Source organism: Aquarana catesbeiana, linkage group LG03 (genome assembly GCF_042186555.1).
Source record: "Aquarana catesbeiana isolate 2022-GZ linkage group LG03, ASM4218655v1, whole genome shotgun sequence".
Taxonomy (NCBI): domain Eukaryota; kingdom Metazoa; phylum Chordata; class Amphibia; order Anura; family Ranidae; genus Aquarana; species Aquarana catesbeiana.
Genome location: NC_133326.1, coordinates 32,096,595 through 32,122,033, shown reverse-complemented (window position 1 = coordinate 32,122,033; position 25,439 = coordinate 32,096,595). Strand labels below are relative to the sequence as shown.

The window sequence follows — 25,439 nt, the reverse complement described above, 5'->3', positions numbered from 1 at the left end:
TTATTATTTTTTTATTATATAAATGAAAAAACACCAACGATTTTGAAATAAAATAAGATATTTTCTATTTTCTGCTATAAAACATATCCAATAATAATAATAATAATAATAATAAAAAAAAATACATAGCATTTCTTCATAAATTTAGGCCAAAATGTATTCTGCTACATGCCTTTGGTAAAAAAAAAATGTCAATAAGTGTAAATTAATAAATGTATATATAAACTTGTGATGTGAAATAACTGCAGCTGCTGTACAGAAGGCGCTAATCACTTGTAAACATGAAATGTGAATAAATACAGCGCTTGCAGCTGTGCAAATAATGCAAATGACAAAATGAATTAATCAAAATAAAAAGTCAAAAAACGTCCAACAAAGAACCGTAGTACAAATATCGTCCCAACATAATAAAGTGCTCTTGTGCTCCAATATTCTTATAAGTGCTGAAGTGCTCCAAATAAACTCATTCCGTGATGTGACACACACGCTTCATGTATCCCTACTCACCAAAAATGATGGACTCCCAGCTTTTCAGTCTGGAGGTCAGATAAGCTTTGATCTGATAGGGAATGGTGGGTTAGAAGTGTCCAGTATAGATCTCCCCAGTGTGGTTCTCAGACAAAATCCGGGATGCTCACCAGGCTCAGAATGAAAAAGAGGAGACCAATAGTGAAGTACTTTATGACTAGTATTTAATGCGCCATAATAAAAATGTACTTACAGAACAACAGGTAAAAACAGACTTGTATAATGTAAGAAATGTTTGCCGGGAACGCCGTAACCAACGCGCGTTCCACGCTACCGGAAGTGACGTCGTTAGGCCTCAGAACCGGAAATTGCATTTCGCCCTCCCACAAGCCGACATCAAGGACCTCATAAGCACTTATAAAAAGATTGGAGCACTTTATTATTAGGGATGAGCCGAACACCCCTCATCCCCCCCCCCCCCCCCCGTTTCGGTTCGCACCAGAACATACCGAACAGGCAAAAAATTTGGAAGAACACACAAACACCGTCAAAAGTCTATGGGACACGAACATGAAAAATCAAAAGTGCTCATTTTAAAGGCTTACATGCAAGTTATTGTCATAAAAAGTCTTTGGGGACCTGGGTCCTGCCCCAGGGGACATGTATCAATGCAATTTTTTTTTTTTTAACTGCCATTTTTTTGGGAGCAGTTATTTTTTTAATGCTTAAAGTGAAAAAATAAAAATGAAATATTCCTTTAAATATCATACCTGGGAGGTGTTTATAGTATGCCTTTAAAGTAGCGCATTTTTCCTATATTTAGAACAGTACCACTTCAAAATGGCATTTCTAAAGGAAAAATGGTCATTTAAAGCTGGTTGGGTCTCGGCAATATAGATAAAACTCATTGAAAAAAAGGGCATGGGTACCCCCCCAGTCCATTACAAGGCCCTTTGGGTCTGGTATGAATATTAAGGAGAACCCCGAACCAAAAATTACAAAAAAAATGTGTGGTGGTCCCCTCAAAATCCATACCAGGCCCTTCAGGTCTGATATGGAAATTAAGGGTAACCCTGCACCAAATTTTTAAAAAATGGCTTAGGGGTCCCCCCCAAAATCCATACTAGACCCTTCAGGTCTGGAATGCATTTTAAGGGGAACCCTGCGTAAAAAAAAATGGCGTAGAGGTCTGAGCAGAGCCTGAGGAAGGAGCACGCATGCTCCGAACACGCGCACCTCCCCGCTGACCCTGTACCCGGAAGTGACGTCACCTTGCCGTGTTCCTGTGCATCGCTGATATCTGTCCCAGCCTTCCAGGAGCGCTGGGCACCACCAGCATGAGCGGGTAATGGACAGTCACACAAGCATTCCAGATAGCAACACCAGGGACCAGGCAGCCCCGAGGCAGCGTAGATGACCCCAATATCTATGCTGTTTTATACCGCTCGTTTGTGAGTGTTTTCATTACAATTTGAATCTATTAAATGTCTGAATTGCTACACTTAGAAGGTGCTGCTCTTGTTCCTGTTGTTTTGTTCCAGAGTTTCTTCTATCTGTAAGTGGCAGCCTTCTTGAGATAAGCACATCTAACTGTCTTATTTGGACTTTCTGTCATGGACTTGATTAATTGCCCTATCAAAAGATCCCACCCCCTTGTTTATCTTTGTATAGCCTTACCCATAGTGCGCCAAATGAACCCATTGTTTACTGTATAAATGTCACTGGCAGGGAAGGGGTTAACACCAGGGGAGCGATCAAGGGGCTAAGTGTTCCCTGGGAGGTGTTTCTAACTGTGGAGGGATGGGACCGACTGGAGGAGAAGAGAGATCGCTGTTCCTGATCACTAGAGATCTCTCTCTCCTCCCCTGTCGGAACGGGGATTTGTCTGATTACATTGACAGATCCCCGTTCTGGCTCTCTGTGGTGCGATCACGGGTGGCCAGCGGACATCGTGGGTGCTAGCCACGCGCATTAGCTCCGGCGTCGTGCTGCGGGAGAGCGTGTGTGCCCCCTGTAGCTTCTGAAAGAGGCCAACCTACAATGATGGCGATTCGTACAACAGCGGCGGCTGGTCGGCAAGCAGTTAAATACCACCAAAAGAAAGCTCTAGTGGTGTGAACAAAATGATAACATTTTTGTTTGGGTACAGTGTAGCATGACTGTGCAATTGTCATTTAAAGTGTGACAGCGCTGAAAGCTGAAAATTGGGCAGGAAGGGGGTAAAATTGCCCCATATGAAGTGGTTAAATGATCACAGCAATTTTGCCTATCACTAATATTAGAGCTTAAACCATGAACTTTGATATGAGTGGCCCCCGGAGATGTGTGCTGGAGTCATAGACATACATACTTGAGTGTTATGTGGATGTCTAATAAATGTTGGGGGGGGGGAGATAATTTGCTAACATGAGTACCATTCAACTTCTGGAAGTAGCTGTACCTGGACAAGAGATATATTCTGAGAAAACAGACATTAGTCGGTGTCCATTGTAGACAGACATGCTTTCACATTCTTAAGTGAAGTCTGTTGACATGGAAACACTGTCCTCCATTGTTGACATATACGTATATAACTTCATTACCGTCGGATAAGGTAAGTCATGCTGTATGACGCATAGTGCGAAGTGCTGAATCAAACTGAGCTCAGAAAAAATAATACAATATTTAATTCTGCAATTCATTCAACAATCACCAGCGTTTTTGAGCATTTCAATGCAATTCTTCTCTTCTCTTCTAGAGCGGAGTTAGCAATAAATGACTCTTCTGCCCTGACTGGTACAGAGAGGAGCCGTGACAACATCAAATCCAATATTAGACCACCAATAGCTAAATGGAGACACAACCAGACATTGTCAATGAAAATCAGGTAAGTCCTATGTCATACCTCCCAACTGTCCCTGATTTCGAGGCACTGTCCCTGATTTGGAGCAATGTCCCTCTGTCCCTCATTCCTCCTAATGTGTCCCTCATTTTGGTCTGATCTATATAGATGTATATAAAATGCACTTTTTATCTATCAAAAAGTGTTTCCCAGTGCTAAACCTTTCATCTGATTTCTGAAATTGCTGCATTTGTAAATTCCAAAAGCCAATATAAAGGAATAGTAGTGGTAAAAAAAGCACTTGTGGGTTTAACCAATCTTATTTTTTTGTACAATTCTCCTTTAAGGGGGTGTGGCAGGGTGTGTGTCCTTTACCTGCATGCTTTTTCCGATAGGTGTCCCTCATTCCCATTTTAAAAAGTTGGGAGGTTTGCTATGCTACTGTAAGGAGACACTCCCCATCCACTTGGTGGGTGTACAGTGGCACAAGATAAGCTTTTAAAGTAGAACTATATTCAAAAAAATATTTTTTTTTCATTTTGGATAGAGTAAGGGAGGGCTATAACCCCTGTCAGTTTTTTTTTTTTGCCCTTCACTTCCTGTCCCATAGCCAAACAGGAAGTGAGAGGAAATCCCTGCAAATTAAGTGAATGCCTTGGGGACCCCCAAGTGACCAGAACTAGTGTCCCCATTGGAAGATTTCCCCTCTATTACTTTTCTGAGGACAACCCCAAGTTTGGGATTTTCTATTACTTGCACTTTCAATGTTAACAGTAAAAATCTAACAGTAAATCTCCCTAATGGAGGAACAGACAGCAATAAAAACTGACAGGTGTTCTAATCCTTTTGTACTCCATCCAAAAAAATAAAATAAAAAAAGTTTTGCCTTTAGTTATACTTTAAGGCCCATTTTCATTGTTCTAGAACTTAAAACGGAGTTCCACCCAAAAGTGGAACCTCCGCTTATTGGACTCCTCCCCCCCTCAGTTGCCACATTTTGCACCTTTCAGGGGGGAATGGGGGAAATGGGTACTTGTTTTTGACAGGTACCCTTCCCCACTTCCGGGAGACTGCTCCGCGGCACCATCCCTCGGAAGTTCGCCCCCCCTCCTCCCCCACCGGGCCAGTTAGAAAGCGCAGCACGTTTCGCACATGCGCAGTAGGAAACCAGCTGTGAAGCCAAAAGGCTTCACTGCCAGTTTTCCTTACCATGAATGGCGGCGGCAGCACCCGAGAGCCGATCCAAAAATCGGCTGGGGTGCTGACATCACAGGAACCCTGGACAGGTAAGTGTCCTAATATTAAAAGTCAACAGCTACAGTATTTGTAGCTGCTGACTTTCAATTTGTTTGGGGGGGGGGGGGCGGAACTCCTCTTTAAAGTATTAGTGGCCCCTCACCTTTTAAAACAACCCATTCAGTTTAAAATACAAATGAAAGGCAACACTTTTATGTGTACATATAAAAAACATTATAAATTTAAAAAAAAATTCAATTTTTAAAAGTGATCATATGCCCTCTGTTTTCAGCTGCATAAGAGAGCTGTGGGAGGGGAAACAGCTGTACACTGATCTTTCCAGTAAATTTATGCAAAGTTACGAATTATGCGAAATAACAAATGCCGTAACTAAACGAATGAAACGTAATGCATTAGTAATAATAAATAACAATAATAATAAAAACATTTTATTATTATTATTTATTATTAATTCGTTCTGTTCCATTTGTTTAGATGCGGTATTCGTTATTTCAGATAATTTGTAACTTCGGATAAATTTGTATTCGTTACATTCACTAACAGCCAAATTTGAAAGGAAATTCCAATACCTATAATTTAATAGTTAGTTATTATTAGTTAATTAGTTATTATTTAGAATTTTCAAATTTCATTCTTTTGAATTTTCAGATTTTCTTTTTTATTTTGGGATTTTCTAATTTACGAAATTACAAATTTACAAAATTACGAATTTACGAATTTATGAATTTTCTAATTAAGAAATTACAAATTTAAAAATTTACGAAATTACAAATTTACAAATTTACGAATTTTCTAATTTACGAAATTACAAATGTACAAAATTATGAATTTTCGAATTTAAGAATTTAATAATTTAGGAATTTCAATCATAACAAATGACTCGATAAACGAAAAAAAAAAACGAATTGTTCACCAGTGCACATATCTAGTTTTAGCTGTCTGTAATTTATCAATGCGGTTGATCCAGGATTTTTGAATGTTTTTATTCCTGTTATTTTTTTTATATTTCTGTTATTTTATGCTGAAGCCGGGTGGCGTGTGTTGCTGAAAGTCCCTGGAACTAATCAAGGGATATCACTGAGGATCTGGTCTGGAGAGATCATTGCAAAAATGTCTGTGCAATATTGGAAGGAGGCATTTAAATGAGTACAGACCTGAATTTAGGTGATGGGGACTGTGGCTGCTGCTATCCTTTGCCCATCAGTTCTAGAGCTTGCCTGGCCTGGGAAATTTCTGAAAGTGTCTCAGTGCTGTCCATTTTTGGGGTCATTACCAAAGGGACTACCCTAAGGAGTAGTGACAGGGTGAAGATTGTCCTCTTTTCATTGTCTTACTGTTCAGTGCTAAAGGAGTATCCCACCACTCTTCATGCCCTATCCAAGTTCATTCCGCAATAAATATTTGAAAAAAGGCAACCCATAGACTGTTCATTGAACCAGAAGAGAGACTGTTGTTGTGTGCCTGGCTGCTATTGAACTGACCTGGAAAAGGAACCTGGGACAAATCAACGGACCCTTTAGGGGGTGAGCACTACACTCCAAAACACTCAATATCCCAAATCCCATAGATTTCAGCTGTGTCTGTTCACACTTGAGTGGGATACAACCTTCAAGCGCTTTTAGCCCCAGTAGGCTTTATTGGGAGGGCCAACAAAAACTAGTAACTAGCTTTCCATTGGCTAAAAATAATTTTTAAAAAATGCTCAAGCCTCAGGCACCTGTCTGTACAAACGTTAAGAAAAAAGCCAGCAAATAATTAAAGTCTCAAGTCTGAACGTGGCCTTAGAGATCCTGCAGACCCTTGTACTTTTAAATTGTACAAGAGTGTTTACTAAAGTAAAGCTCCACTGTGCTGTCAAAAAAACATGGACATCCCCTTAAAGCGGACCTTCAGTTGTTTTTTCATCTTTCCATCTACAGTGGAACTTTGGATTACGAGCATAATCCGTTCCAGGAGAATGCTTGTAATCCAAAGCACTTGCATATCAAAGCGAGTTTCCCCCTAGAAGTCAATGGAAACGAAGATAATTCGTTCCGCATTGACTTCTATTGCATGCAATACCGCATGTGGCCAGAAGTAGGGGGGCGCCAGAGAGCCTCAGAAATGCTTGGGGACTGCTCGGATGCACTCGGGAACCCTCGGAAAGACTCGGAAACACTCAGGAACGGCTTTGAACCATTCCGAGTGTCACCGGTGCCCCCGCACCTCTGACCAAATGTGGTACTGCACATCACATTAGCTTGAATTCTGCTCGTTTTGCGAGACAACACTCATGCCCCGTACACACGGTTGGATTTTCCGATGGAAAATGTCCGATCGGAGCGTGTTGTCGGAAATTCCGACCGTGTGTGGGCTCCATCGGACATTTTCCATCGGATTTTCCGACACACAAAGTTGGAGAGCAGGAGATAAAATTTTCCGACAACAAAATCCGTTGTCGGAAATTCCGATCGTGTGTACACAAATCCGACGGACAAAGTGCCACGCATGCTCAGAATAAATAAAGAGATGAAAGCTATTGGCTACTGCCCCGTTTATAGTCCCGACGTACATGTTTTACGTCACCGCGTTTAAAACGATCGGATTTTCCGACAACTTTGTGTGACTGTGTGTATGCAAGACAAGTTTGAGCCAACATCCGTCGGAAAAAATCCTAGGATTTTGTTGTCGGAATGTCCGAACAAAGTCCGACCGTGTGTACGCCCTATCACAAATTGAGTCAGGATTTTTTTTTAAAAGTTGCTCATCTTTCAAAATGCTCGTCTTTCAAAACGCTCGTTAGCCGCGTTACTCGTTACCAAGGGTCCACTGTATTAAATCTTCTGCTCTTGTTGTTTTAACTTTGGATAGTAAAACATTTTTTTTCTGCCAGTAAATACCTTATACAGCCCACTTCCTGTTTCTTTTCTAGTAAACAACCTAGGCTTATGACATCATGCACAGCTCTCTCTCTCACTCTTGTGAGAAATTGCCAGGAAGGGAGGGGGAGATGAGTCATAAGAGGGCCAATGAGAGCTGCAGAGCTGGAGGTGTGCCTGTGTAAATCCAGGAAGTGAACAGGCAGCAGCTTCAGCTGCCCACAGTTAAAAATGGCTGCAGCCAGACTCAGTGGAGGGAGATTTCTGCAGCATATTTGTCAAGTACGGAATCACAGTATATATAAAATAATATGCAAAGTGGTTGGAGGGAAGCTTCAGAATGTCAAAGATGTTTTTATTACAAATTATGTGAGCAGACTGCAGTTCCTCTTTAATTCCGTAAATAAAATATGCTGTTCTTTAAAAATGGGTATATAACATTCAATTGTTGACTTAATTTAGCAGTCAGCGCTGTACTGCAGACATAATCCTGATGCTTATGACACTGGCAGGTAATTGCAACAGCAGATTCACAAAGGGAATTCAGAGGAATCTACACAAAGAAAATCCCATTGGGTACTTCTCCTCTATAGATTCATGCAAAAGTCATCTCCTGTTAGTTCTATTTCTATGAACACTATATACTTAGGAAAAGCAAGAAAACAGAAGATATGCGCCTTAAAGGAGAAGTCCAGCCTGAGCTCGTTTGGCTGTACTTCTCCTCTGGGTCACAGGAGTGTAATTCGCTTTGCACTCCTGTGACCCGTTTTCAGCAGAGAGTGGTCTGAAGTCCGCTCTCTGCTGACGTCACACAGATTAGTCCAGACACCACATCATCCCGACAATGGGAGTCTGGATCCGCCAGGTGCCTGGACTGATGGCTCAGTTCTCAGTAAAGAGGCGGCGGGGGACAGATGCGGCATCCATCCACCTAGGTAAGTATGATGGGGGAAAAAACCCCAAACCCATACTTCTCTTTTAAAAAGGAGTTCCAGCCCGGGGGAGAAAAAAATTAAAGTCAGCAGCTACAAATGCTGTAGCGGCTGAATTTTAGTATAAGGACACTTACCTGTCCAGGGAGCCCGCGATGTCGGCACCCGAAGCCTAACCCATCCATCAGCACCGGGTGCAGGCATCGGCATCCTTACTAAGGGAAACAGGTAGTGAAGCCTTGTCGGGTTTGTGCATTTGTTTCAAACGGAGTTAAATTTTTGCCCGGAACTGTGCTTTAAGTAGCATTTTTCATATCAACATGAACTGTTGCCTTAAAGAGTTCCAGTAAAAAAGTTAACTCCGTTTGAAACAAAAGCACCCCCCCCCCCCATTGTTTTTGGATAATTTTTTTCATACCCTCTTGGTATGTTTTCTTCGGGACTTCCGTCCCATGGTGCCGCGGCGAGGTACGTCACTTCTGCACTTTTTTTTGTGCCCTCCCTCTTTTCCCTGTCGCCTTGTGTCTCCCAGAAGACGACAGGACCAATCAGAAAGTGCAGTGCAACTCCCGCATGCACAGTAGGAAAACAGGCTGTGAAGCCGCAAGGCTTCACTTCCTGTTTCCCTTAGTAAGTAAGGATGCCAGCGCCTGCACCCGGAGCTGATGGACAGATCGGCTTCGTTTGCTGACATCGCGGGCTTCCTGAACAGGTAAGTGTCTTTATATTAAAATTCAGCAGCTACAGTATTTGTAGCTGCTGACTTTTATTTTTTTTCCCCCAGGCTGGAACTCTGCTTAATGCAATTATTTATGTAATAAAAATATTAAATGTGTTAAAGAAGCTGGAATTCTTCTTTAACACATTTAATATTTTTATTAAATAAATAATATAGTATGACATTTTTTACATAGTTTCATTGCTCCAGCTTGGACCAATGTAACTATACATATACAGTGCCTCTGGGATCCCTCTAGGACACGGGTCTCCAAATTATGACCCGGAGGCCAAATGCGGCCCACTGGAAGATTTTATCCAGCCCACAGCTGTCAGTGACCTCTCACATTGGTCTTCAGGCCAACCTTTGGCCTCTATTTCACTCCAACATGCACATTTCACCCCATCCGGCCCAAAGCGCAGGTTCCTCCATATCTGCTACCATTGTACCATTGATGGTTGCTAGGACCCCGACATCCTGACAACCAATCGCTTGTTGGTTGACTGTAGTTGCACTTTAACTATTACATTCATTAAAACGGTCTATACGTCTGTCCAAAATGAGGGACAGCTGAGAAGGAAAGAGGGACATAAGGATTTTGTTTCAAATAAGGAACAGTCCTTTCAAATCAAGGACAGCTGGGAAGTATGCATTGGTCTAAGCTAGATCAATGCAACTTTGCAAAATAAGTCCATGACTAAACTTCACCAAGACCCCTTTCACACTGAGGCACTTCTAAACTGCCAGTAAAACACAGAGTGCTTTTGCGGCACTTTTCAGGTGCTTTTGAAGAGCTTTTGAGGCACTTTCCATTCATTTCAATGGAGAGGGGAGCTTTTAAGGCGCTTTTTTTAGCTCCCCAAACATGCTCCAAAGATGCTGCTTTCTGGAGTGTTTTTCACCTCCCCGCCAGCGCACCGCCCCAGTGTGAAAGCATCTATAGATTTTAATGGGAAGCAGTTTTTGTGAGCTGTTCAGGCGCTTTTTTTTAACGCAAAAGTGCTTAAAAAACTCCTCAGTGTGAAAGGGGTCTTAAGAAGAAAGCATCATGTTTCAGTGAAGCTTTATTTCAAGACTGACAAACCGGATCAAAGTTACGAGGAATATTTTTCTGTTTAAGTCCATCTGAAAGCCTCTATCATGCTAAGAGCTAATCCCGTTGTTTTTGTCTTTCAGGAAACAAATACTACATTTCTTAGATGCTGAAAGGGATATCTCAGTCTTGAAGGGAACATTGAAGCCGGGTGATATAATCCATTATATCTTTGATAGAGACAGCACCATGAATATATCCAAAAACTTATATGAACTTTTACCTAGGACTTCACCTCTGAAAAACAAAAACTTTAAAACGTGTGCCATTGTTGGAAACTCTGGAATTTTACTCAACAGCGGCTGTGGAAAAGAGATTGACTCCCATGACTTTGTCATAAGGTAACACTATAAATTGTTGTATATTTAGAGCACAACTCTGGGAAATTCAAAGATCTGCATCTCCTCGTATAGTGTAGGGCAGTGGTCTCCAAAGTGTGGCCTGGGAGCTGCATGTGGCCCTTTGCTTGCCTTAATTTGGCCCTTGGAGCAATATTCGTTCAGCTGATACGAGACACTTTGCTGCCAATTGACATCAACAATGAGATACCATTTCTCCCACTGACACCAACATTGGGGCATCATTCCTTCCAATGATACCAATGATGGAACACTATGCTTTCCCCTAATACCAAATGTGGCAATGTTTTCTCCCACTGATGTCAGGAAAATGTCCACTCTTGCTGCCCACAGTCCAGTCCCTCTAATGCAAGAAGGATAATAAACTGGCTCATTTTTTAGAAAGTTTGGAGACCCCGGTCTAGGGGAGAGGAGAAACACTTTAACTATTAGGCCTGGCGAATGGCACCCCCCCCCCCACCTCCTTCACACTCTGGAGATGGACTGTCTATTGGTGTCATCATGTCTAATGCACAGCGCATTGGTCTTAATGAAGTCAGAACCCTTGATTGCTGGAGCAGGAGGAGAAGATGCTAGAGTGACCAGTCTAATGCCCTGTACACACGGTCGGACTTTCCGACGGAATATGTGCGATCGGAGCTTGTTGTCGGAAATTCCAACCGTGTGTGGGCTCCATCGGACTTTTTCCATCGGAATTTCCGACACACAAAGTTTGATTGCAGGCTATAAAATTTTCCAACAATTTTCCGTTTGCGTAAATTCCGACCGCGTGTACACAAATCCGACGCACAAAGTGCCACGCATGCTCAGAATAAATTAAGAGACAAAAACTATTGGCTACTGCCCCGTTTATAGTCCCGACGTACGTGTTTTACGTCACCACATTCAGAACGATCGGATTTTCCAACAACTTTGTGCGACCGTGTGTATGCAAAACAAGTTTGAGCCAACATCCGTCGGAAAAAATCCTAGGATTTTGTTGTCGGAATGTCCGATCAATGTCCGACCGTGTGTACAGGGCATAACAGTGTGGGGGATACAGTACTTAGGTCTTAGTTTCTATATACCCTAGACCTAAACAATCAGTTAACCTTTGCAGTTTGGGCACAGCTCCACTGTAAGAGATTAGTCAAAGCTGTGTTTAGGCGTCCATAGACTTCACAGTGACATCAATATTTCATGATGACATGTATGTTGTCCATTTTTATGAGGGGCCTCTGCACATCATTCTTTTATGTGATAGGTATTTGTGGGGTTCACCTTACAGCTTTCCCTACCCGAATCTGTTCGGAGTATCTCCTACTGTATCCACTTCTATCCCAAGGCGATCCCTGAAAACTTTTCTCTACAGAGAAAATCCTATCCTGCCCCCCCACCTAACAACTGTACATTCATTTTCTCCACCAGCTCATCCCCAGACAGTTAGTACCTTTTGTAAAACTTGACCCTCCCTTTTAGATTGTAAGGAGATTGTAAGGAGAAGGGCCCGTTCTGTTGTCCCGACTGGGACAGATCCCCCTGCCCCCCTGCCCCCCTGCCCCCTGCTTGGAGAATGCAATGTCTCCACAGGAGGGATTCCCCTTTCAACACTGACTGTACTGATATGGGAATCAAGCAATTTTTCATCATTTTCCATCCTCTGGTGGCAGGAAAGAAAATCACTCCATCTATGGCCAGCTTTAGTCCACAGACACTTCCTCCAGCCCTCTAACCAAAGATCCTTACTTGGTAAGGACCGGCAGCTGCAGGAAAAAGCGCAAGGAGCCAGAGCATTACACCTGTATTATACTGTTTGGAGTTGCAATGATTTACAGGCTCCTATGCAAAGAAATATTAAATGCACTTTTTATTAATTAATATGGATGCATTTATTTATTTTTGGAAAAGTCGGACCAAACCTTTAAAGTGTTACTAAACCCAGGACCCTGCATTCACTATATCTGGTACATGGAAATGCAATCTCTGCCCTACTGACACTGTCCATTGCTCTACTGACTGTCAATATATACAGTGCCTTGAAAAAGTATTCACACCCCTTGAAATTTTCCACATTGTGTCATGTTACAATCAAAAAACGTAAATGTATTTTATTGGGATTTTATGTGATAGACCAACACAAAGTGGCACATAGATGTGAAGTGAAAGAAAAATGATAAAGGTTTTTTAAGATTTTTTTACAAATAAATATGTGAAAAGTGTGGCGTATATTTGTATTCAGCCCCCCTGAGTCAATACTTTGTAGAACCACTTTTCACTGCAAATACAGCTGCAAGTATTTTTGGGGATGTCTCTACCAGCTTTGCACATCTATAGAGTGACATTTTTGCCCATTCTTCTTTGCAAAGAAGCTCCATCTCTGTAAGATTGGATAGAGAGCATCTGTGAACAGCAATTTTCAAGTCTTGCCACAGCTTCTTAATTGGATTTAGGTCTGGACGTTGACTGGGCCATTCCAACACATTAATATGCTTTGATCTAAACCATTCCATTGTATCTCTAGCTGTATGTTTAGGGTTGTTGTCCTTCTGGAAGGTGAACCTCCGCCCCAGTCTCTAGTCTTTTGCAGACTCTAACAGGTTTTCTTCTAAGATTGCCCTGTATTTGGCTCCATCCATCTTCCCATCAACTATGACCAGCTTCCCTGTCCCTGCTGAAGAAAAGCAGCCCCACAGCATGATGCTGGCACCACCATGTTTCACGGTGGAGATGGTTTGTTCAGGGTGATGCGCAGTGTTAGTTTTCCCCCACACACAGCGTTTTGCTTTTAGGCCAAAAAGTTCAGTTTTGGTCTCATCTGACCAGAGCACCTTCTTCCACATGTTTGCTGTGTCCCTCACATTGCTTCTCACAAACTGCAAACAGAACTTCTTATGACTTTCTTTCAACAATGGCTTTCTTTTTGACACTCTTCCATAAAGGGCAGATTTGTGGAGAGCATGACTAATAGTTGTCCTGTGGACAGATTCTCCCACCTGAGCTGTGGATCTCTGCAGCTCCTCCATAGTTACCATGGACCTCTTGGCTGCTCCTCTGATTCATACTCTCCTTGCCCCCCGGCCTGTCAGTTTAGGTGGACGGCCATGGCTTGGTAGATTTGCAGTTGTGCCATACTCTTTCCATTTTTGGATGATGGATTGAACAGTGCTCCGTGAGATTTTCAAAGCTTGGGATATGTTTTTTATAACCTAATCCTGCTTTAAACTTCTCCACAACTTTATCCCTGACCTGTCTGGTGTGTTCCTTGGCCTTCATGATGCTGTTTGTTCACTAAGGAGAACATGGTTACTTAAGCTGAAAACAGAAAATTGTATCAAATACAGTAATATTCTCCAACAAACCTCTGAGGGCTTCACAGAACAACTGTATTTATACTGAGATTAAATTACACACAGTTGGTATTTACTAATTAGGTGACTTCTGAAGGCAATTGGTTCCACTAGATTTTAGTTAGGGGTATCGGAATAAAGGGGGCTGAATACAAATGCATGCAACACTTTTCAGGTATCTATTTGTAAAAAATGTTGAAAACCATTTATCATTTTCTTTCCACTTCACAATTATGTGCCATTTTGCGTTGGTCTATTACATAAAATCCCAATAAAATACATTTACATTTTTGGTTGTAACATGACAAAATGTGGAACATGTCAAGGGGTATAAATACTTTTTCAAGGCACTGTAAACTGCTAAATACCTTTTCTCATCAGAAGTATATACCAGTCTTCTTACGTCTATGAGTGTCTGGTTAAAGCTTGGAGGAGGAGATTTCATTCTACTCCGACTGTCATATGAGGCTGCAGGACCCCTGACCCTCTGTCTGGACAGTACTGATTGGCCCTGTGCCAATCAAATTCACCCTCCCAAGAAAAAAAAAAAAACTCTTTAGTTTGGGACCCACTTCCTGATTGGCCAGGAGGAGAAACAGGAAGAAATTAGCGAATATTAATTTGCTAATATCACACAAGTGGGTGGGCTTGGGGCGCAGTGCTCTGCACCCCGAACCCACCCTTTTTTAAGCCAATTATAGCTTAAGACTCTAATCATGTGCTTCAAAAGAAAAAAAACCCATTGAAATCCATGCGTCCATTGCCCTGCATGGAGATTAGGGGCCTGGGCGCATGGATTAGGGTGGCGGCACCCCTGCACCCCTTATGAGAGGCCGCCACTGCTGGCAGCTATAAATACCTCTTAACAATTTTCCTTCCTCAGCATCCAACAGTCCCAATTTTTTCAGTACACTTTTTTGATGGGTGGGCTATTTCCCCCACCCTTCCTAGCCAGGAGGTAGTAAGACATGAAATGTGATTATGGGACTAAGGCGATAATAACCCTTTTTGTTCAAGAAGCATTAGCTATAAAATCCACTCAATATTTATACAGCAATCTACTCACTACTAATTAAATCGTATTTTTGGAACCAGTTGCCTTGGCACAAGCATTCTGCCTTGGCAATGTCATTCCTATATACTGTATCTAGAAATTGAACAGAGAAATATTTTTATGAAGGAAAAAAAATTGTATTTTGGAGAAACGTGTACTTTTATGAAAATCAGGACTCTGTCATTTACAACTTGTCAGGAAAGGGCAATAAATAAAAACTGTGCCAATGTAATATTTTTACTCTTATAAGTCTGTATTTTCATTGTATATGAAACTGATAGGTGCAGTTTCAAAGGCATAAAAATGTCACTTAGCTATAACATTCTAAAATTGCCACTAAATATAAATTACAAGCTGTGGTAAGATTGTGCATGTTTTAAGGAGTAAGGGCAGCCTATTTCATGTCAGGTAATACCACTGAAAAATAAAGCCAAATATTACTTTAACTCTACTCTACTTTAATTTTGCACCTCAGACATGCATATAACAGTCTAGAAAGTTTGTATAAGACCCACAAACCATATATTTTCTGAAAGTGCAGTATGTGTAATATGAAAAGACGGTGCTGCTTGTTTTACATAGAAACATAAAAGGGTCATAACGGCAGAAAAAAAAGACCAAGTGGTCGATCGAGGATGCCCCATTTTTTAAAATCATTTATTTTTTAATTGTTTTTTGCCTGAGTATACTGTAGACTTATGTTTGTTCCAAGCATGTTTGAATCCAAATACTGTAGATTGACTCACTACCTCTACTGGAAGTCGATTCCAAACATTAACTACTCATTTGTTAAAATAATACTTTCTAAGATCCCTCTAGTGATAACTAAAGATCTATGTAGAGGAATCAGGTCCTCCTTCCTCCTGCTGGTGACCCCCCTAGTGATGATAACTAAAGATCTATATAGAGGGATCCATACTTTCTTCCTCCTGTTGGTGATCCCTCTAGTGATAACTAAAGTTCTATATAGAGGAATCAGGACCTCCTTACTCCTGCTGGTGCCCCCTTTAGTGATAACTAAAGATCTATATAGAGGGATCCAGACTTCCTTCCTCCTGCTGGTGATCCCTCTATACCTAAAGTTCTATATAAAGGAATCTGGACCTCCTCCTTCTTCTGGTGATCCCTCTATACCTAAAGTTCTATATAAAGGAATCGGGACCTCCTCCTTCTTCTGGTGATCCCTCTATACCTAAAGTTCTATATAAAGGAATCGGGATCTCCTCCTTCTTCTGGTGATCCCTCTAGACCTAAAGTTCTATATAAAGGAATCGGGACCTCCTCCTTCTTCTGGTGATCCCTCTATACCTAAAGTTCTATATAAAGGAATCGGGACCTCCTCCTTCTTCTGGTGATCCCTCTATACCTAAAGTTCTATATAAAGGAATCGGGATCTCCTCCTTCTTCTGGTGATCCCTCTAGACCTAAAGTTCTATATAAAGGAATCGGGACCTCCTCCTTCTTCTGGTGATCCCTCTATACCTAAAGTTCTATATAAAGGAATCGGGACCTCCTCCTTCTTCTGGTGATCCCTCTATACCTAAAGTTCTATATAAAGGAATCGGGACCTCCTCCTTCTTCTGGTGATCCCTCTAGTGATAACTAAAGATCTTTTCCCTAAAGTGCATTATTTTACATTTAGAAAATTTTAACTGAAATTTTCATTGCTTGTACAGTACATGATACATTTCTCGATAGGAGCTTAAATGCTTTTCAAAACAAAAACTACTTAAAATTATAAATGCACACAAAAAACACCATAACATCCATGTCTTTCAATTCTAAAAAGTTAAGTGTTAAAGGGGAAGTCCAGCCTGAGCTCATTATGCTGGGCTTCTTCTAAGGGTCACAGGAGTGCAATTGGTTTTGCACTCCTGTGATCCGTTTATCAGTAGAGAGCGGTCCGAAGTCCGCTCTCTGCTGACGTCACTGGAATCAGTCCAGGCACCACATCATCACGACAATGAAGTCTGTATCTGTCAGGTGCCTGGACTGATGGCTGTCCCAGCATCTGAGCAAGCCGCTTAGACAGCCGCTCCCCGCCCCTCCACAGCTCAGCGCTCCAGTGAGAGTGGAGGAGCAGAGCAGGAGAGCTGCTGATTGACAGGCAGCAGCTCTCTGCCCAGGAAGCTGAGAGATGTTCGATGGCTCGGTTCTCCGTACAGAGATGCCGGGGGACAGATGCAGTATCCACCAAAATAGGTATGATTATGGGAAAAACCCAATTCCCATACTTCTCTTTTAACAAATATTTTTACATTTAAAATTGAAATTTAAAATTGTGAAAAGTATAAGTAAACCTGCAAAAAATCGACTTATGTCACAATTTTTTTCAGCTTATTTAACATTATTTCAAATAATATTTTTAAACTTTAAACTTGTGTGGAAATAATGTGTAGGGGTCTAGGGTATACGTGTACATCAAAATGTGATTTATGTGTATGTGAGCTTTCTTTTGGTGGTATTTCGTCATGTCTGTGGTTTTTATTTTTTACGCTATAAACAAAAAAAGGCCGACAATTTTGAAAAAAACACATTTTGTACTTTTTGCTATAATAAATATCCCGTTTTTTTTTTGAAAAAAGCAAATTTTTTCCTCAGTTTAGGCCGATATGTATTCTTCTACATATTTTTGGTAATAGAAGTCGTAATAAGCGTATATTGATTGGTTTGCGCAAAAGTTATAGCGTTTACAAAATAGGGGAAAGATTTATAGCATTTTTATTATTATTTTTTTTTTTTACTAGTAATGGGGGCAATCAGCAATTTTTTTTCGGGACTGCAACATTATGGCAGACCGATCGGACACTTTTGACACATTTTTGGGACCATTGGCATTTATACAGCGATCAGTGCAATAAAACTGCACTGATTACTGTGTACTGTGGCAGGAAGGGGTTAACACTAGGGGGTGATCAAGGGGTTAACTGTGTTACCTAGGAAGTGATTCTAACTGTGGAGGGGTGGGACTGCCTGGGTGAGGAGAGCGATCTGTTGTTCATAATTAGTATGAACAACAGATCGCTCTCCTCACCCCTGACAGCACAGAGATCTGTCTGTTTACATTGACAGATCTCTGTTCTGTATCTGTGTGGAGCGATTGCAGGTGCCAGGCGGTCATCGCGACCACCGGGCATGCCCATGAGCTCCGGCGTGGCGCACTCGACCCCTAGTGGTCAAAAGGTGAACCGACACACAGCTACGTCAGTTCGCCCAGGGGAGCCAACCTGCCACAGTATAACTGCAGTGGCTGGTCGGGAAGGGGTTAAAGTAATTGTAAAGTCTTGTTTTTAAAAAAATAAACATGTTATACACACCTGCCCAGTGCAGTTGGTTTTGCACAGAGCAGCCCAGATCCTCCTCTTCTCGGGTCCCTCTTCACTGCTCCTGGCCCCTCCCTCATGTCGAGTGCCCCCACAGCAAGCAGCTTGCTATGAGGGCACCTGAGCTGAGTCACAGCTCCCTGTGTCCATGCAGACATAGAGCCCTGACCCGTCCCCGCCCCCTCTCTCTTCTGATTTGTTAACTGACTTTGATTGACAGCCGCGGCAGCCAATGGCACCGCTGCTGTGTCTCAGCCAATCAGGAGGAGAGTCCTGGATGGCTAAGACACTCGTGGACATCGCTGGAGAGAGATGGGACTCAGGTAAGTAATTAGGGGGTGCGTGGGAGGCTGCTACACACAGAAGGCTTTTTATCTTAATGCATAGAATGCATTAAGTTAAAAAACCTTCTGCCTTTACAACTTCTTTAATGCTGCCCCAGCAGGGAGGGCTAGTGTTAATTTTATTTCCCACTTCTTTCTTGGTGGGTTTTCTTGAGTCCGACCACCTGGTCCTGTGCTGTATAAACATGGGTCAGGCGTCCAATCCTTGGGGAAAAGCTAGAGCACGCAAGAGCGAATATGCTAAATCCAGAGTGACTATCAATCCCGCTAGAGCCTGGAGGAAATGCAGGGACTTGCAGTCTTCTCAAAAGCTGCCAAACCTGGATGCTACCACCATGGACTCTACCAAAGATGGATTCTTTCTTTGCAGGTATGCTGGGGAAGCCACAAGCCTGAATTAGGGATTAGAAATGTTAGGAAAAGACTGCAGTTTATGTTGAACAGTCTTCTGAAGCATTGCCTGGTCAGAAGTTAAAAATGCTAAAAATTTGACATTCTGGTTGTACCCAAGTTGATCCATCAGCCTGCCCATAGGTGAACTGAATGTCGACCATGCCCTGCTGAACCAGTCAGGATTTGGTCCATCTATGGCCAACTTTAGACTTTAGTTCTGGTTTAACCAATCCTGTATCTTTAGAAGAGCAACTTTGTCATCCCTCATCTGGCAGTGTGCTCGGATTACAAAACACCTTTCTATATCCATAGCAAAGGGAAGAGGTGTTCTGTATTGCACAGAAGTGAACTCGGCAGGGCTGATACCACTGCAGAGTACGTAGGAAAGTACAGGGATTTCTGGCAGAATCACAATTTTTTTTTGCACCTATCAAACAGTTATAACAAAGGACTTTAAATATGGACTCAAGATACACCATTTAGGGCACTTTAGTCCTTAGTTTAGCAGGTATACCCAGAAATAAAATACTAATTTTATTGAAGAAAAACATAATACATTGAGACAATAATGTTCTACTAAATAAAATTAAAAACTACCTCACAAAACCTATTTGCAAAAGTCTCATGTTACCAACACTTGACTTTTCAAGACTAGGATTTTTAAGAAATAATAGTTGTGCGATACCCATGCAGAGCTATTGAGTGCCCTTTCTCCTATACCATCTGATATCCGTCTCTAAACCCCTGAGCTCAACAGGTATGAAGAACTCAAAGAAGGATTATAAAGTAGCTAGTCATATGGAGTACAAGGCCCATTGAATTACTATGTAAGAAGACACAGTCTTCAAAGTCAGCACACATTAGCATTGTGATTGCAAAGATCCCTATTAAAGGAAATCTGAATTCAAATAACATTCTTTTTTGCATTGATGTGAGGAGAGAACAGCTCATTTGATTAATAATGGAGTAGGCGAGCCTAGTTTGATCCCTGTGTCTCCTCTTTGTGACTTTGGACAAGTCATTTATATCTTGGTGCCTCAGGCATCAAAATTACATTATACGCTGTTTGAAGTAAGGATTTATAGTCACTGAATAATATCTAGTCTGCATCAAACACATTTTCTGAATCATGGTTATATGGTTAACCAGGTTGGAAAATAGACACATGTCCACCAAGTTCACCGTCTCATGAAGTCTAGCCATTTTTGTCCATGGGAATATAAAATAAAGCCTTCTGGGTAACTGTGGGGAAATTTGGCACACAGTGAGAAAAAGCTCTTAGAAAAAGCTCTTAGAGCATTTCCCTGCATTAGGCAAAAGTGGCAGGAAAACTACTGTTCAAAGCCCAACTTTGGCCTCCCCCTCTTCCCCCCCCCCAATTCGTTAGAGAACTTCCAGCACTCCTTAGTTATAAAATAGTGTCCTTAGTTTAGCCCAGTGAGGTCACTCTTTTCCCGATTCATCCTGCAGCAGTGGGCACATTCCATCACATAATGCTGTGGCCCTGATCTCTACACCAGTGGTTCTCAACCTTGTCCTCAACTACCCCCAACAGGCCATGTTTTGGGAATTTCTCCTAAATAAAATAGCTGTTCAAAATACCAAGCCATTGACTCTAATTTAAAGCGCCTATGCAAGATAAAGGAAAACCTGTAAACATGGCCTGTTGGGGGCACTAGAGGACAGGGTTGAGAACCACTGCTCTACACCATTCTTCTGTGAGCTTAGTGTTGTGCTGGAACGTGGACACCTTGGGTTCTAAGGAAGTAAATAGAGTAAGGAGCAACACCACATGACTTGATCAGTGAGTCTGTTGGGAAAAGCACTGGTGTGAAGGTGAGTATTGCCACTGGAGAAGATTTTTTATTTTTTGTAGCTGTGCGTAATCTGTCTATTTCTTTTTTTCTTCTACATGAATTTGGACTTTACCCATTTTTAGTCTAAAGTGACCCTTCCTATGCTGATAGTAAAAAAAAAAAAAAAAGATAAATCTTTATGAAGTCATTGAATATGTTTTTTTACCTAACATCTTCTCTTTGATGTCTTTTTTTCCAATCTATAAAGCCAATCTTTTCACTGTAATCAAGGCTACTACCATGGCTTTCATTAATTTAGTAGCCTACCTTTTGAATATTCAGAGTAAATACTACACTTGCATCATATGTTTGTATCTCCAGTGTCATATGCTGGTATTCATCATCTTTTTATACACCCCATTATTTTAATTGCTAGTTTTGGCATTTATAGCTGCAGCTTAGCTTACTGTTGATTAGTATTGCCCAGTCTTTATTTCATTTCGCTTTTTTCCCTGAATTCTCTTTATAAAGATGTAGCACCCTCCCTGCGTAGATTGCTAGGCACGTTTATCTTTGGCTACTTCTGTAATCAGAGTCTCACAGGCTGAGTGTTTGATTACTTCCTCCTGCCTCTGGAAGAAGCTTCCAGAGCTTAGGGCAGGAGATTTGAATCAACCAGCCTAAATATTTCAGGTTCTGGCCAATCCCTGGAGGGGAAGTGTCCAGAAGGGGACAGCAATGTGGATAGTCTGAGACACTGGAGAGCAGAGTTCCTTCTCCCCAGGAGGGTTCCAGAGGTGCAGGGGATGCTTGCTTTCAGGAAGCCTATAGTCCATACAACTGCTTCAGAGGCCTCAGAGGTCCCAAGACTTGAATGGACTTTGCTCAAGAGCTGACTGAGAAACACACCACCAGAGACCTGGTTCTGAGAGGCGTCACCTCGCTCATTGGACAGGAAGCTAGAAGGAGGCAACTGTCCTGGGAAATTGTGAGTAGTGACTCCCTGAGACTGTGTGCTGGAAGGTGCATTGGGAACAAACAGTTGTGTGCCTACACAAGGTAACCAGACACCCAAAAATGTGGTCTTCAGCTGTTGGGCCTAGGACTGTTCAGTGTTCACCATTTGCAACTACTGCTACTAGAAGAGACTTCTAATTACTAGCAAGAACTGAGCATTTTGAAGTACCCTATACCCAACCTCTCTCATGTTAAAAATTTCTTCAAGCAATAAACTTTAAAAAGACATCACTTGACTGTTCGTTGGAGCCAGTGTGAATGGACTGTTGCTTGTGTGGACAGGCAGCTTCTGTACTTAATGGGGGAAAACTAGTTAAAATCAGCACCCCCTGTGGGGGGTAGTGCTGCATACATGCGGAAATTAAATTACTGTGACTCAAGTGCAATATCTTACATTTTGAAAATGATTTTTTTTTCTCATTTAACTGTCAAGTTGTCATTTTGTGAGATTGTTATGTTATATGACACTCTGGTGGGTTTCTCAACTAAATGTCAACATGTCAAATTAAATTGGTAAGTGTATGATTATCCACCTAGGGATATAGTAGACCAATTGATTCTAACAAATACTAAAGTTTGAAATTCCAGAGTGATATTTCTTATTCCAATATCCATGTTTGTTTTAATTTTTAAGGTTCTTCAACATTTTTCATGTCCAGTGATAAAACTGCTTGCTGCAAGTGGTTATGGACTTGTTGGACCAAATAGAATGATGGCATCATAGTGGATTTTATATGCTGGAACTATAACCACTTTGCTCCTACAATGATGTGATCTCTCATATCATGCTGAAACATTGTTTTATAATAGAGATCCTTTCAATGTAACCTATCCTTTATTTACTCTGGGTGGGATTTCATGTGGTTCTACTCTCTGAGCATATGGTAGCTTTACAAGCATCCCTTGAAAGGTATCAGGTGAACATTGTACCATAAAAGCACAGAATTTCAAAAATCACTTTATTATACATATCTATACAATGTAAGTATTTTGTATAGGTTACTCCTTAATTGTTGTCACGTAGATGACTAGTTTGGTGCAACTTTTTTTTTATAGATGTAATCTTGCACCTGTTGAAGAATATGCCAAGGACGTTGGCACAAAGACTCATCTTGTAACCATGAACCCTTCAGTGGTCCAGCGTGCCTTTGAGGATCTTGTCAATGATACGTGGAAAGAGAAATTTTTGCAGCGTCTAAAAAGCTTAAATGAAAGCATCTTATGGATCCCAGCATTTATGGCCAAAGGGGGTGAAGAACGAGTAGAATGGGTGAATGACCTTATTATCAAACACCATATAAATGTGCACACAGCTTACCCTTCTCTACGTCTACTCCATGCAGTCAGAGGGTAAGAATGATTTTACTATTTATCTTTTCAGGTTGTCAGGGTATTTATACTGAAATATTAAACAGTATTATATTTATGGAAATATGCAAAAATCTATTATTAAGAAGATTTTCACGTTTTCCCATAAATTACCAAATGACTCAAATTTGTTTATCTGCGCTAATTTGAAGACAAAGGAATACAACGATGCAAAAATCGTTGCAAAATATATATATTTATTTAATAAAAATCAGTGCAAAATAATAGCAAAATATAACTGGTGATAAACACAGAATACAAATTCAAATATCAACAATATGGGTATTACGGATGATGAGACAACAACCACAAACTCTAGTTTTAAAATGCCAATGTCTTAAAACTTAGTAATTGCTTTGTAAATGGTTACATTTTCCTCAGAGACTCCGCAAACGAAGAAAACAAGTGTTGAAATCGACACATGATTTCTCTCAAACAGATCTTGCAAGTTCAAACTTTTAAAAACACATGGATAGAATGTTATACCATATATCAACTTGATAATTTAACCAAGACTTATATTTAAATATTTAAATAAATTTAGAATGAATTTATGTTTAAGCATATATCATAACAAAACCATTGTGCAGACTCTGGAATTAGCTTTTTTAGAGATATACAAAAATGTATATTTCTCTTATAATTGGAATATAATTATTTCATGCTGCAGGTAGAAACAAAAAAAAAATTCCAATGCTATGCCACATAGATTAAATGGTTTCGCTATGTGTTAAAACAATTCAATTACCAACAGGTAGAAGAAAATTATACTTTACCAGCAATATAAGACTATTTTGTTTGAGAGATATCAGCCATGTATTCCAAGGACACCCTTTTCCTTCATAGACCTTCTCGTCCTTTCTCTGTTCTTTTTTTTTTGCTCTCAATGCCTACGTATCAAACCTTCATCCCCTACACATTCATCAAAAAAAGAAGTGAAATGTGACAAAAGACAATAGCCAGTTTTTGACAATTCCTTTATTAAAAAGGTCTTCTTCTTTCCCCCCCCCTTTTTCCTCCATCTGCCTCCGGTTTTCCTTCCGTTTTCTCCTTCTGCCTCCAGCTTCTTTTTCCCCTGCTTCTTCCTCCATATTCCTCCACTTCTTCCTCCGGTCTTCTCCATCTTCCTCCGGCTTCTTCTTCCCCCGGTCCGACTTCCGGTCTTTCTCCTCCACCGCTCACGCTGAACATTCAAAAAACGAACCTCCTCCGATGCTGCGATGGGTGGATGACATCACTCCAAGACCCCGCCCTTTGTGACTTCACCACCCGGGGTATGATGGGACAGTCATGTCACGAGGGGGTGGGGTTTCCTGCTGACATCATCCGGCGGCTACGCCCCATAGTTATATATGATATGTGCGCTATGGAAGCGAACAGATCGGCTGTCCGCAGCATCGGAGGAGGGTCGTTGCTTTCATGTTCACCAGGTTGGTGGCGGGAGCGGCGGAGGAGAAAGACCGGAGGATGAACCGGGGAAGAAGAAGCCGGAGGAAGATGGAGAAGACCGGAGGAAGAAGCGGAGGAAGATGGAGGAAGAAGCGAGGGAAAGAAGAAGACATTTTTAATAAAGGTATTGTCAAAAACCGGCTATTGTCTTTTGTCACATTTCACTGCTTTTTTTGGTGAATGTGTAGGGGTACAATGTACCCGATACCCATTCACATGGGGGGCGGGATCTGGGGGCCTCCTTGTTCAATGTTAATGTTTTACATTTGAGGCATTAATATTATGGTACAAACCATGCTCATGTGCCATTGGCTATTGGGTGGGGATGAGCCGAACACCCCCGGTTCGTCGTGCTTAGGGGGTGTCTTTAGTATGCCTGTAACTAGCATATCTTTCCCATGTTTAGAATAGTACCGCAGCAAAATTACATTTCTAAAGGAAAAAATGTCTTTTAAAAATGCTTGCGGCTGTAATGTATTGTTGGATCCTGGCAATATAGATAAAAATCATTGAAAAATAAGTCCCCCCCCAGTCCATTACCAGGCCCTTTGGGTCTGGTATGAATATTAAGGGGAACCCTGCATCAAACGAAAAAGGAAAATTGCGTGGGGGTCCCCCCAAAATCCATACCAGGCCCTTCAGGTCTGTTATGGATATTTAGGGGAACCCTGTGCAAAAATTTGAAAAAAAAATGGCATGGGGGTCCCCCTCAAAATCCATAGCAGACCCTTATCCGAGCATGCAACCTGGCAAGCCGTAGGAAAAGAGAGGGGGGACGTGAGAGCGCCCCCCTCCTGAACCATACCAGGCCACATGCCCTCAACATAGGGAGGGTGCTTTGGGGTTCTCCCCCAAAACACCTT

The 25,439-nt window shown here is 41.5% G+C and overlaps 1 protein-coding gene across 2 annotated transcripts in view; it reads left to right on the top strand.

The window, feature by feature from the left end:
* Positions 1–25,439, top strand: part of ST8SIA2 (ST8 alpha-N-acetyl-neuraminide alpha-2,8-sialyltransferase 2) — a 493,387-nt gene that overhangs the window by 349,534 nt on the left and 118,414 nt on the right. For both annotated transcript variants that reach the window (XM_073618411.1, XM_073618410.1), the window contains 3 exons: positions 3,206–3,334; positions 10,231–10,488; positions 22,816–23,109. In XM_073618411.1, the coding sequence (XP_073474512.1) occupies positions 3,206–3,334; positions 10,231–10,488; positions 22,816–23,109 (681 nt within the window). The remainder of the gene's footprint in view (positions 1–3,205; positions 3,335–10,230; positions 10,489–22,815; positions 23,110–25,439) is intronic.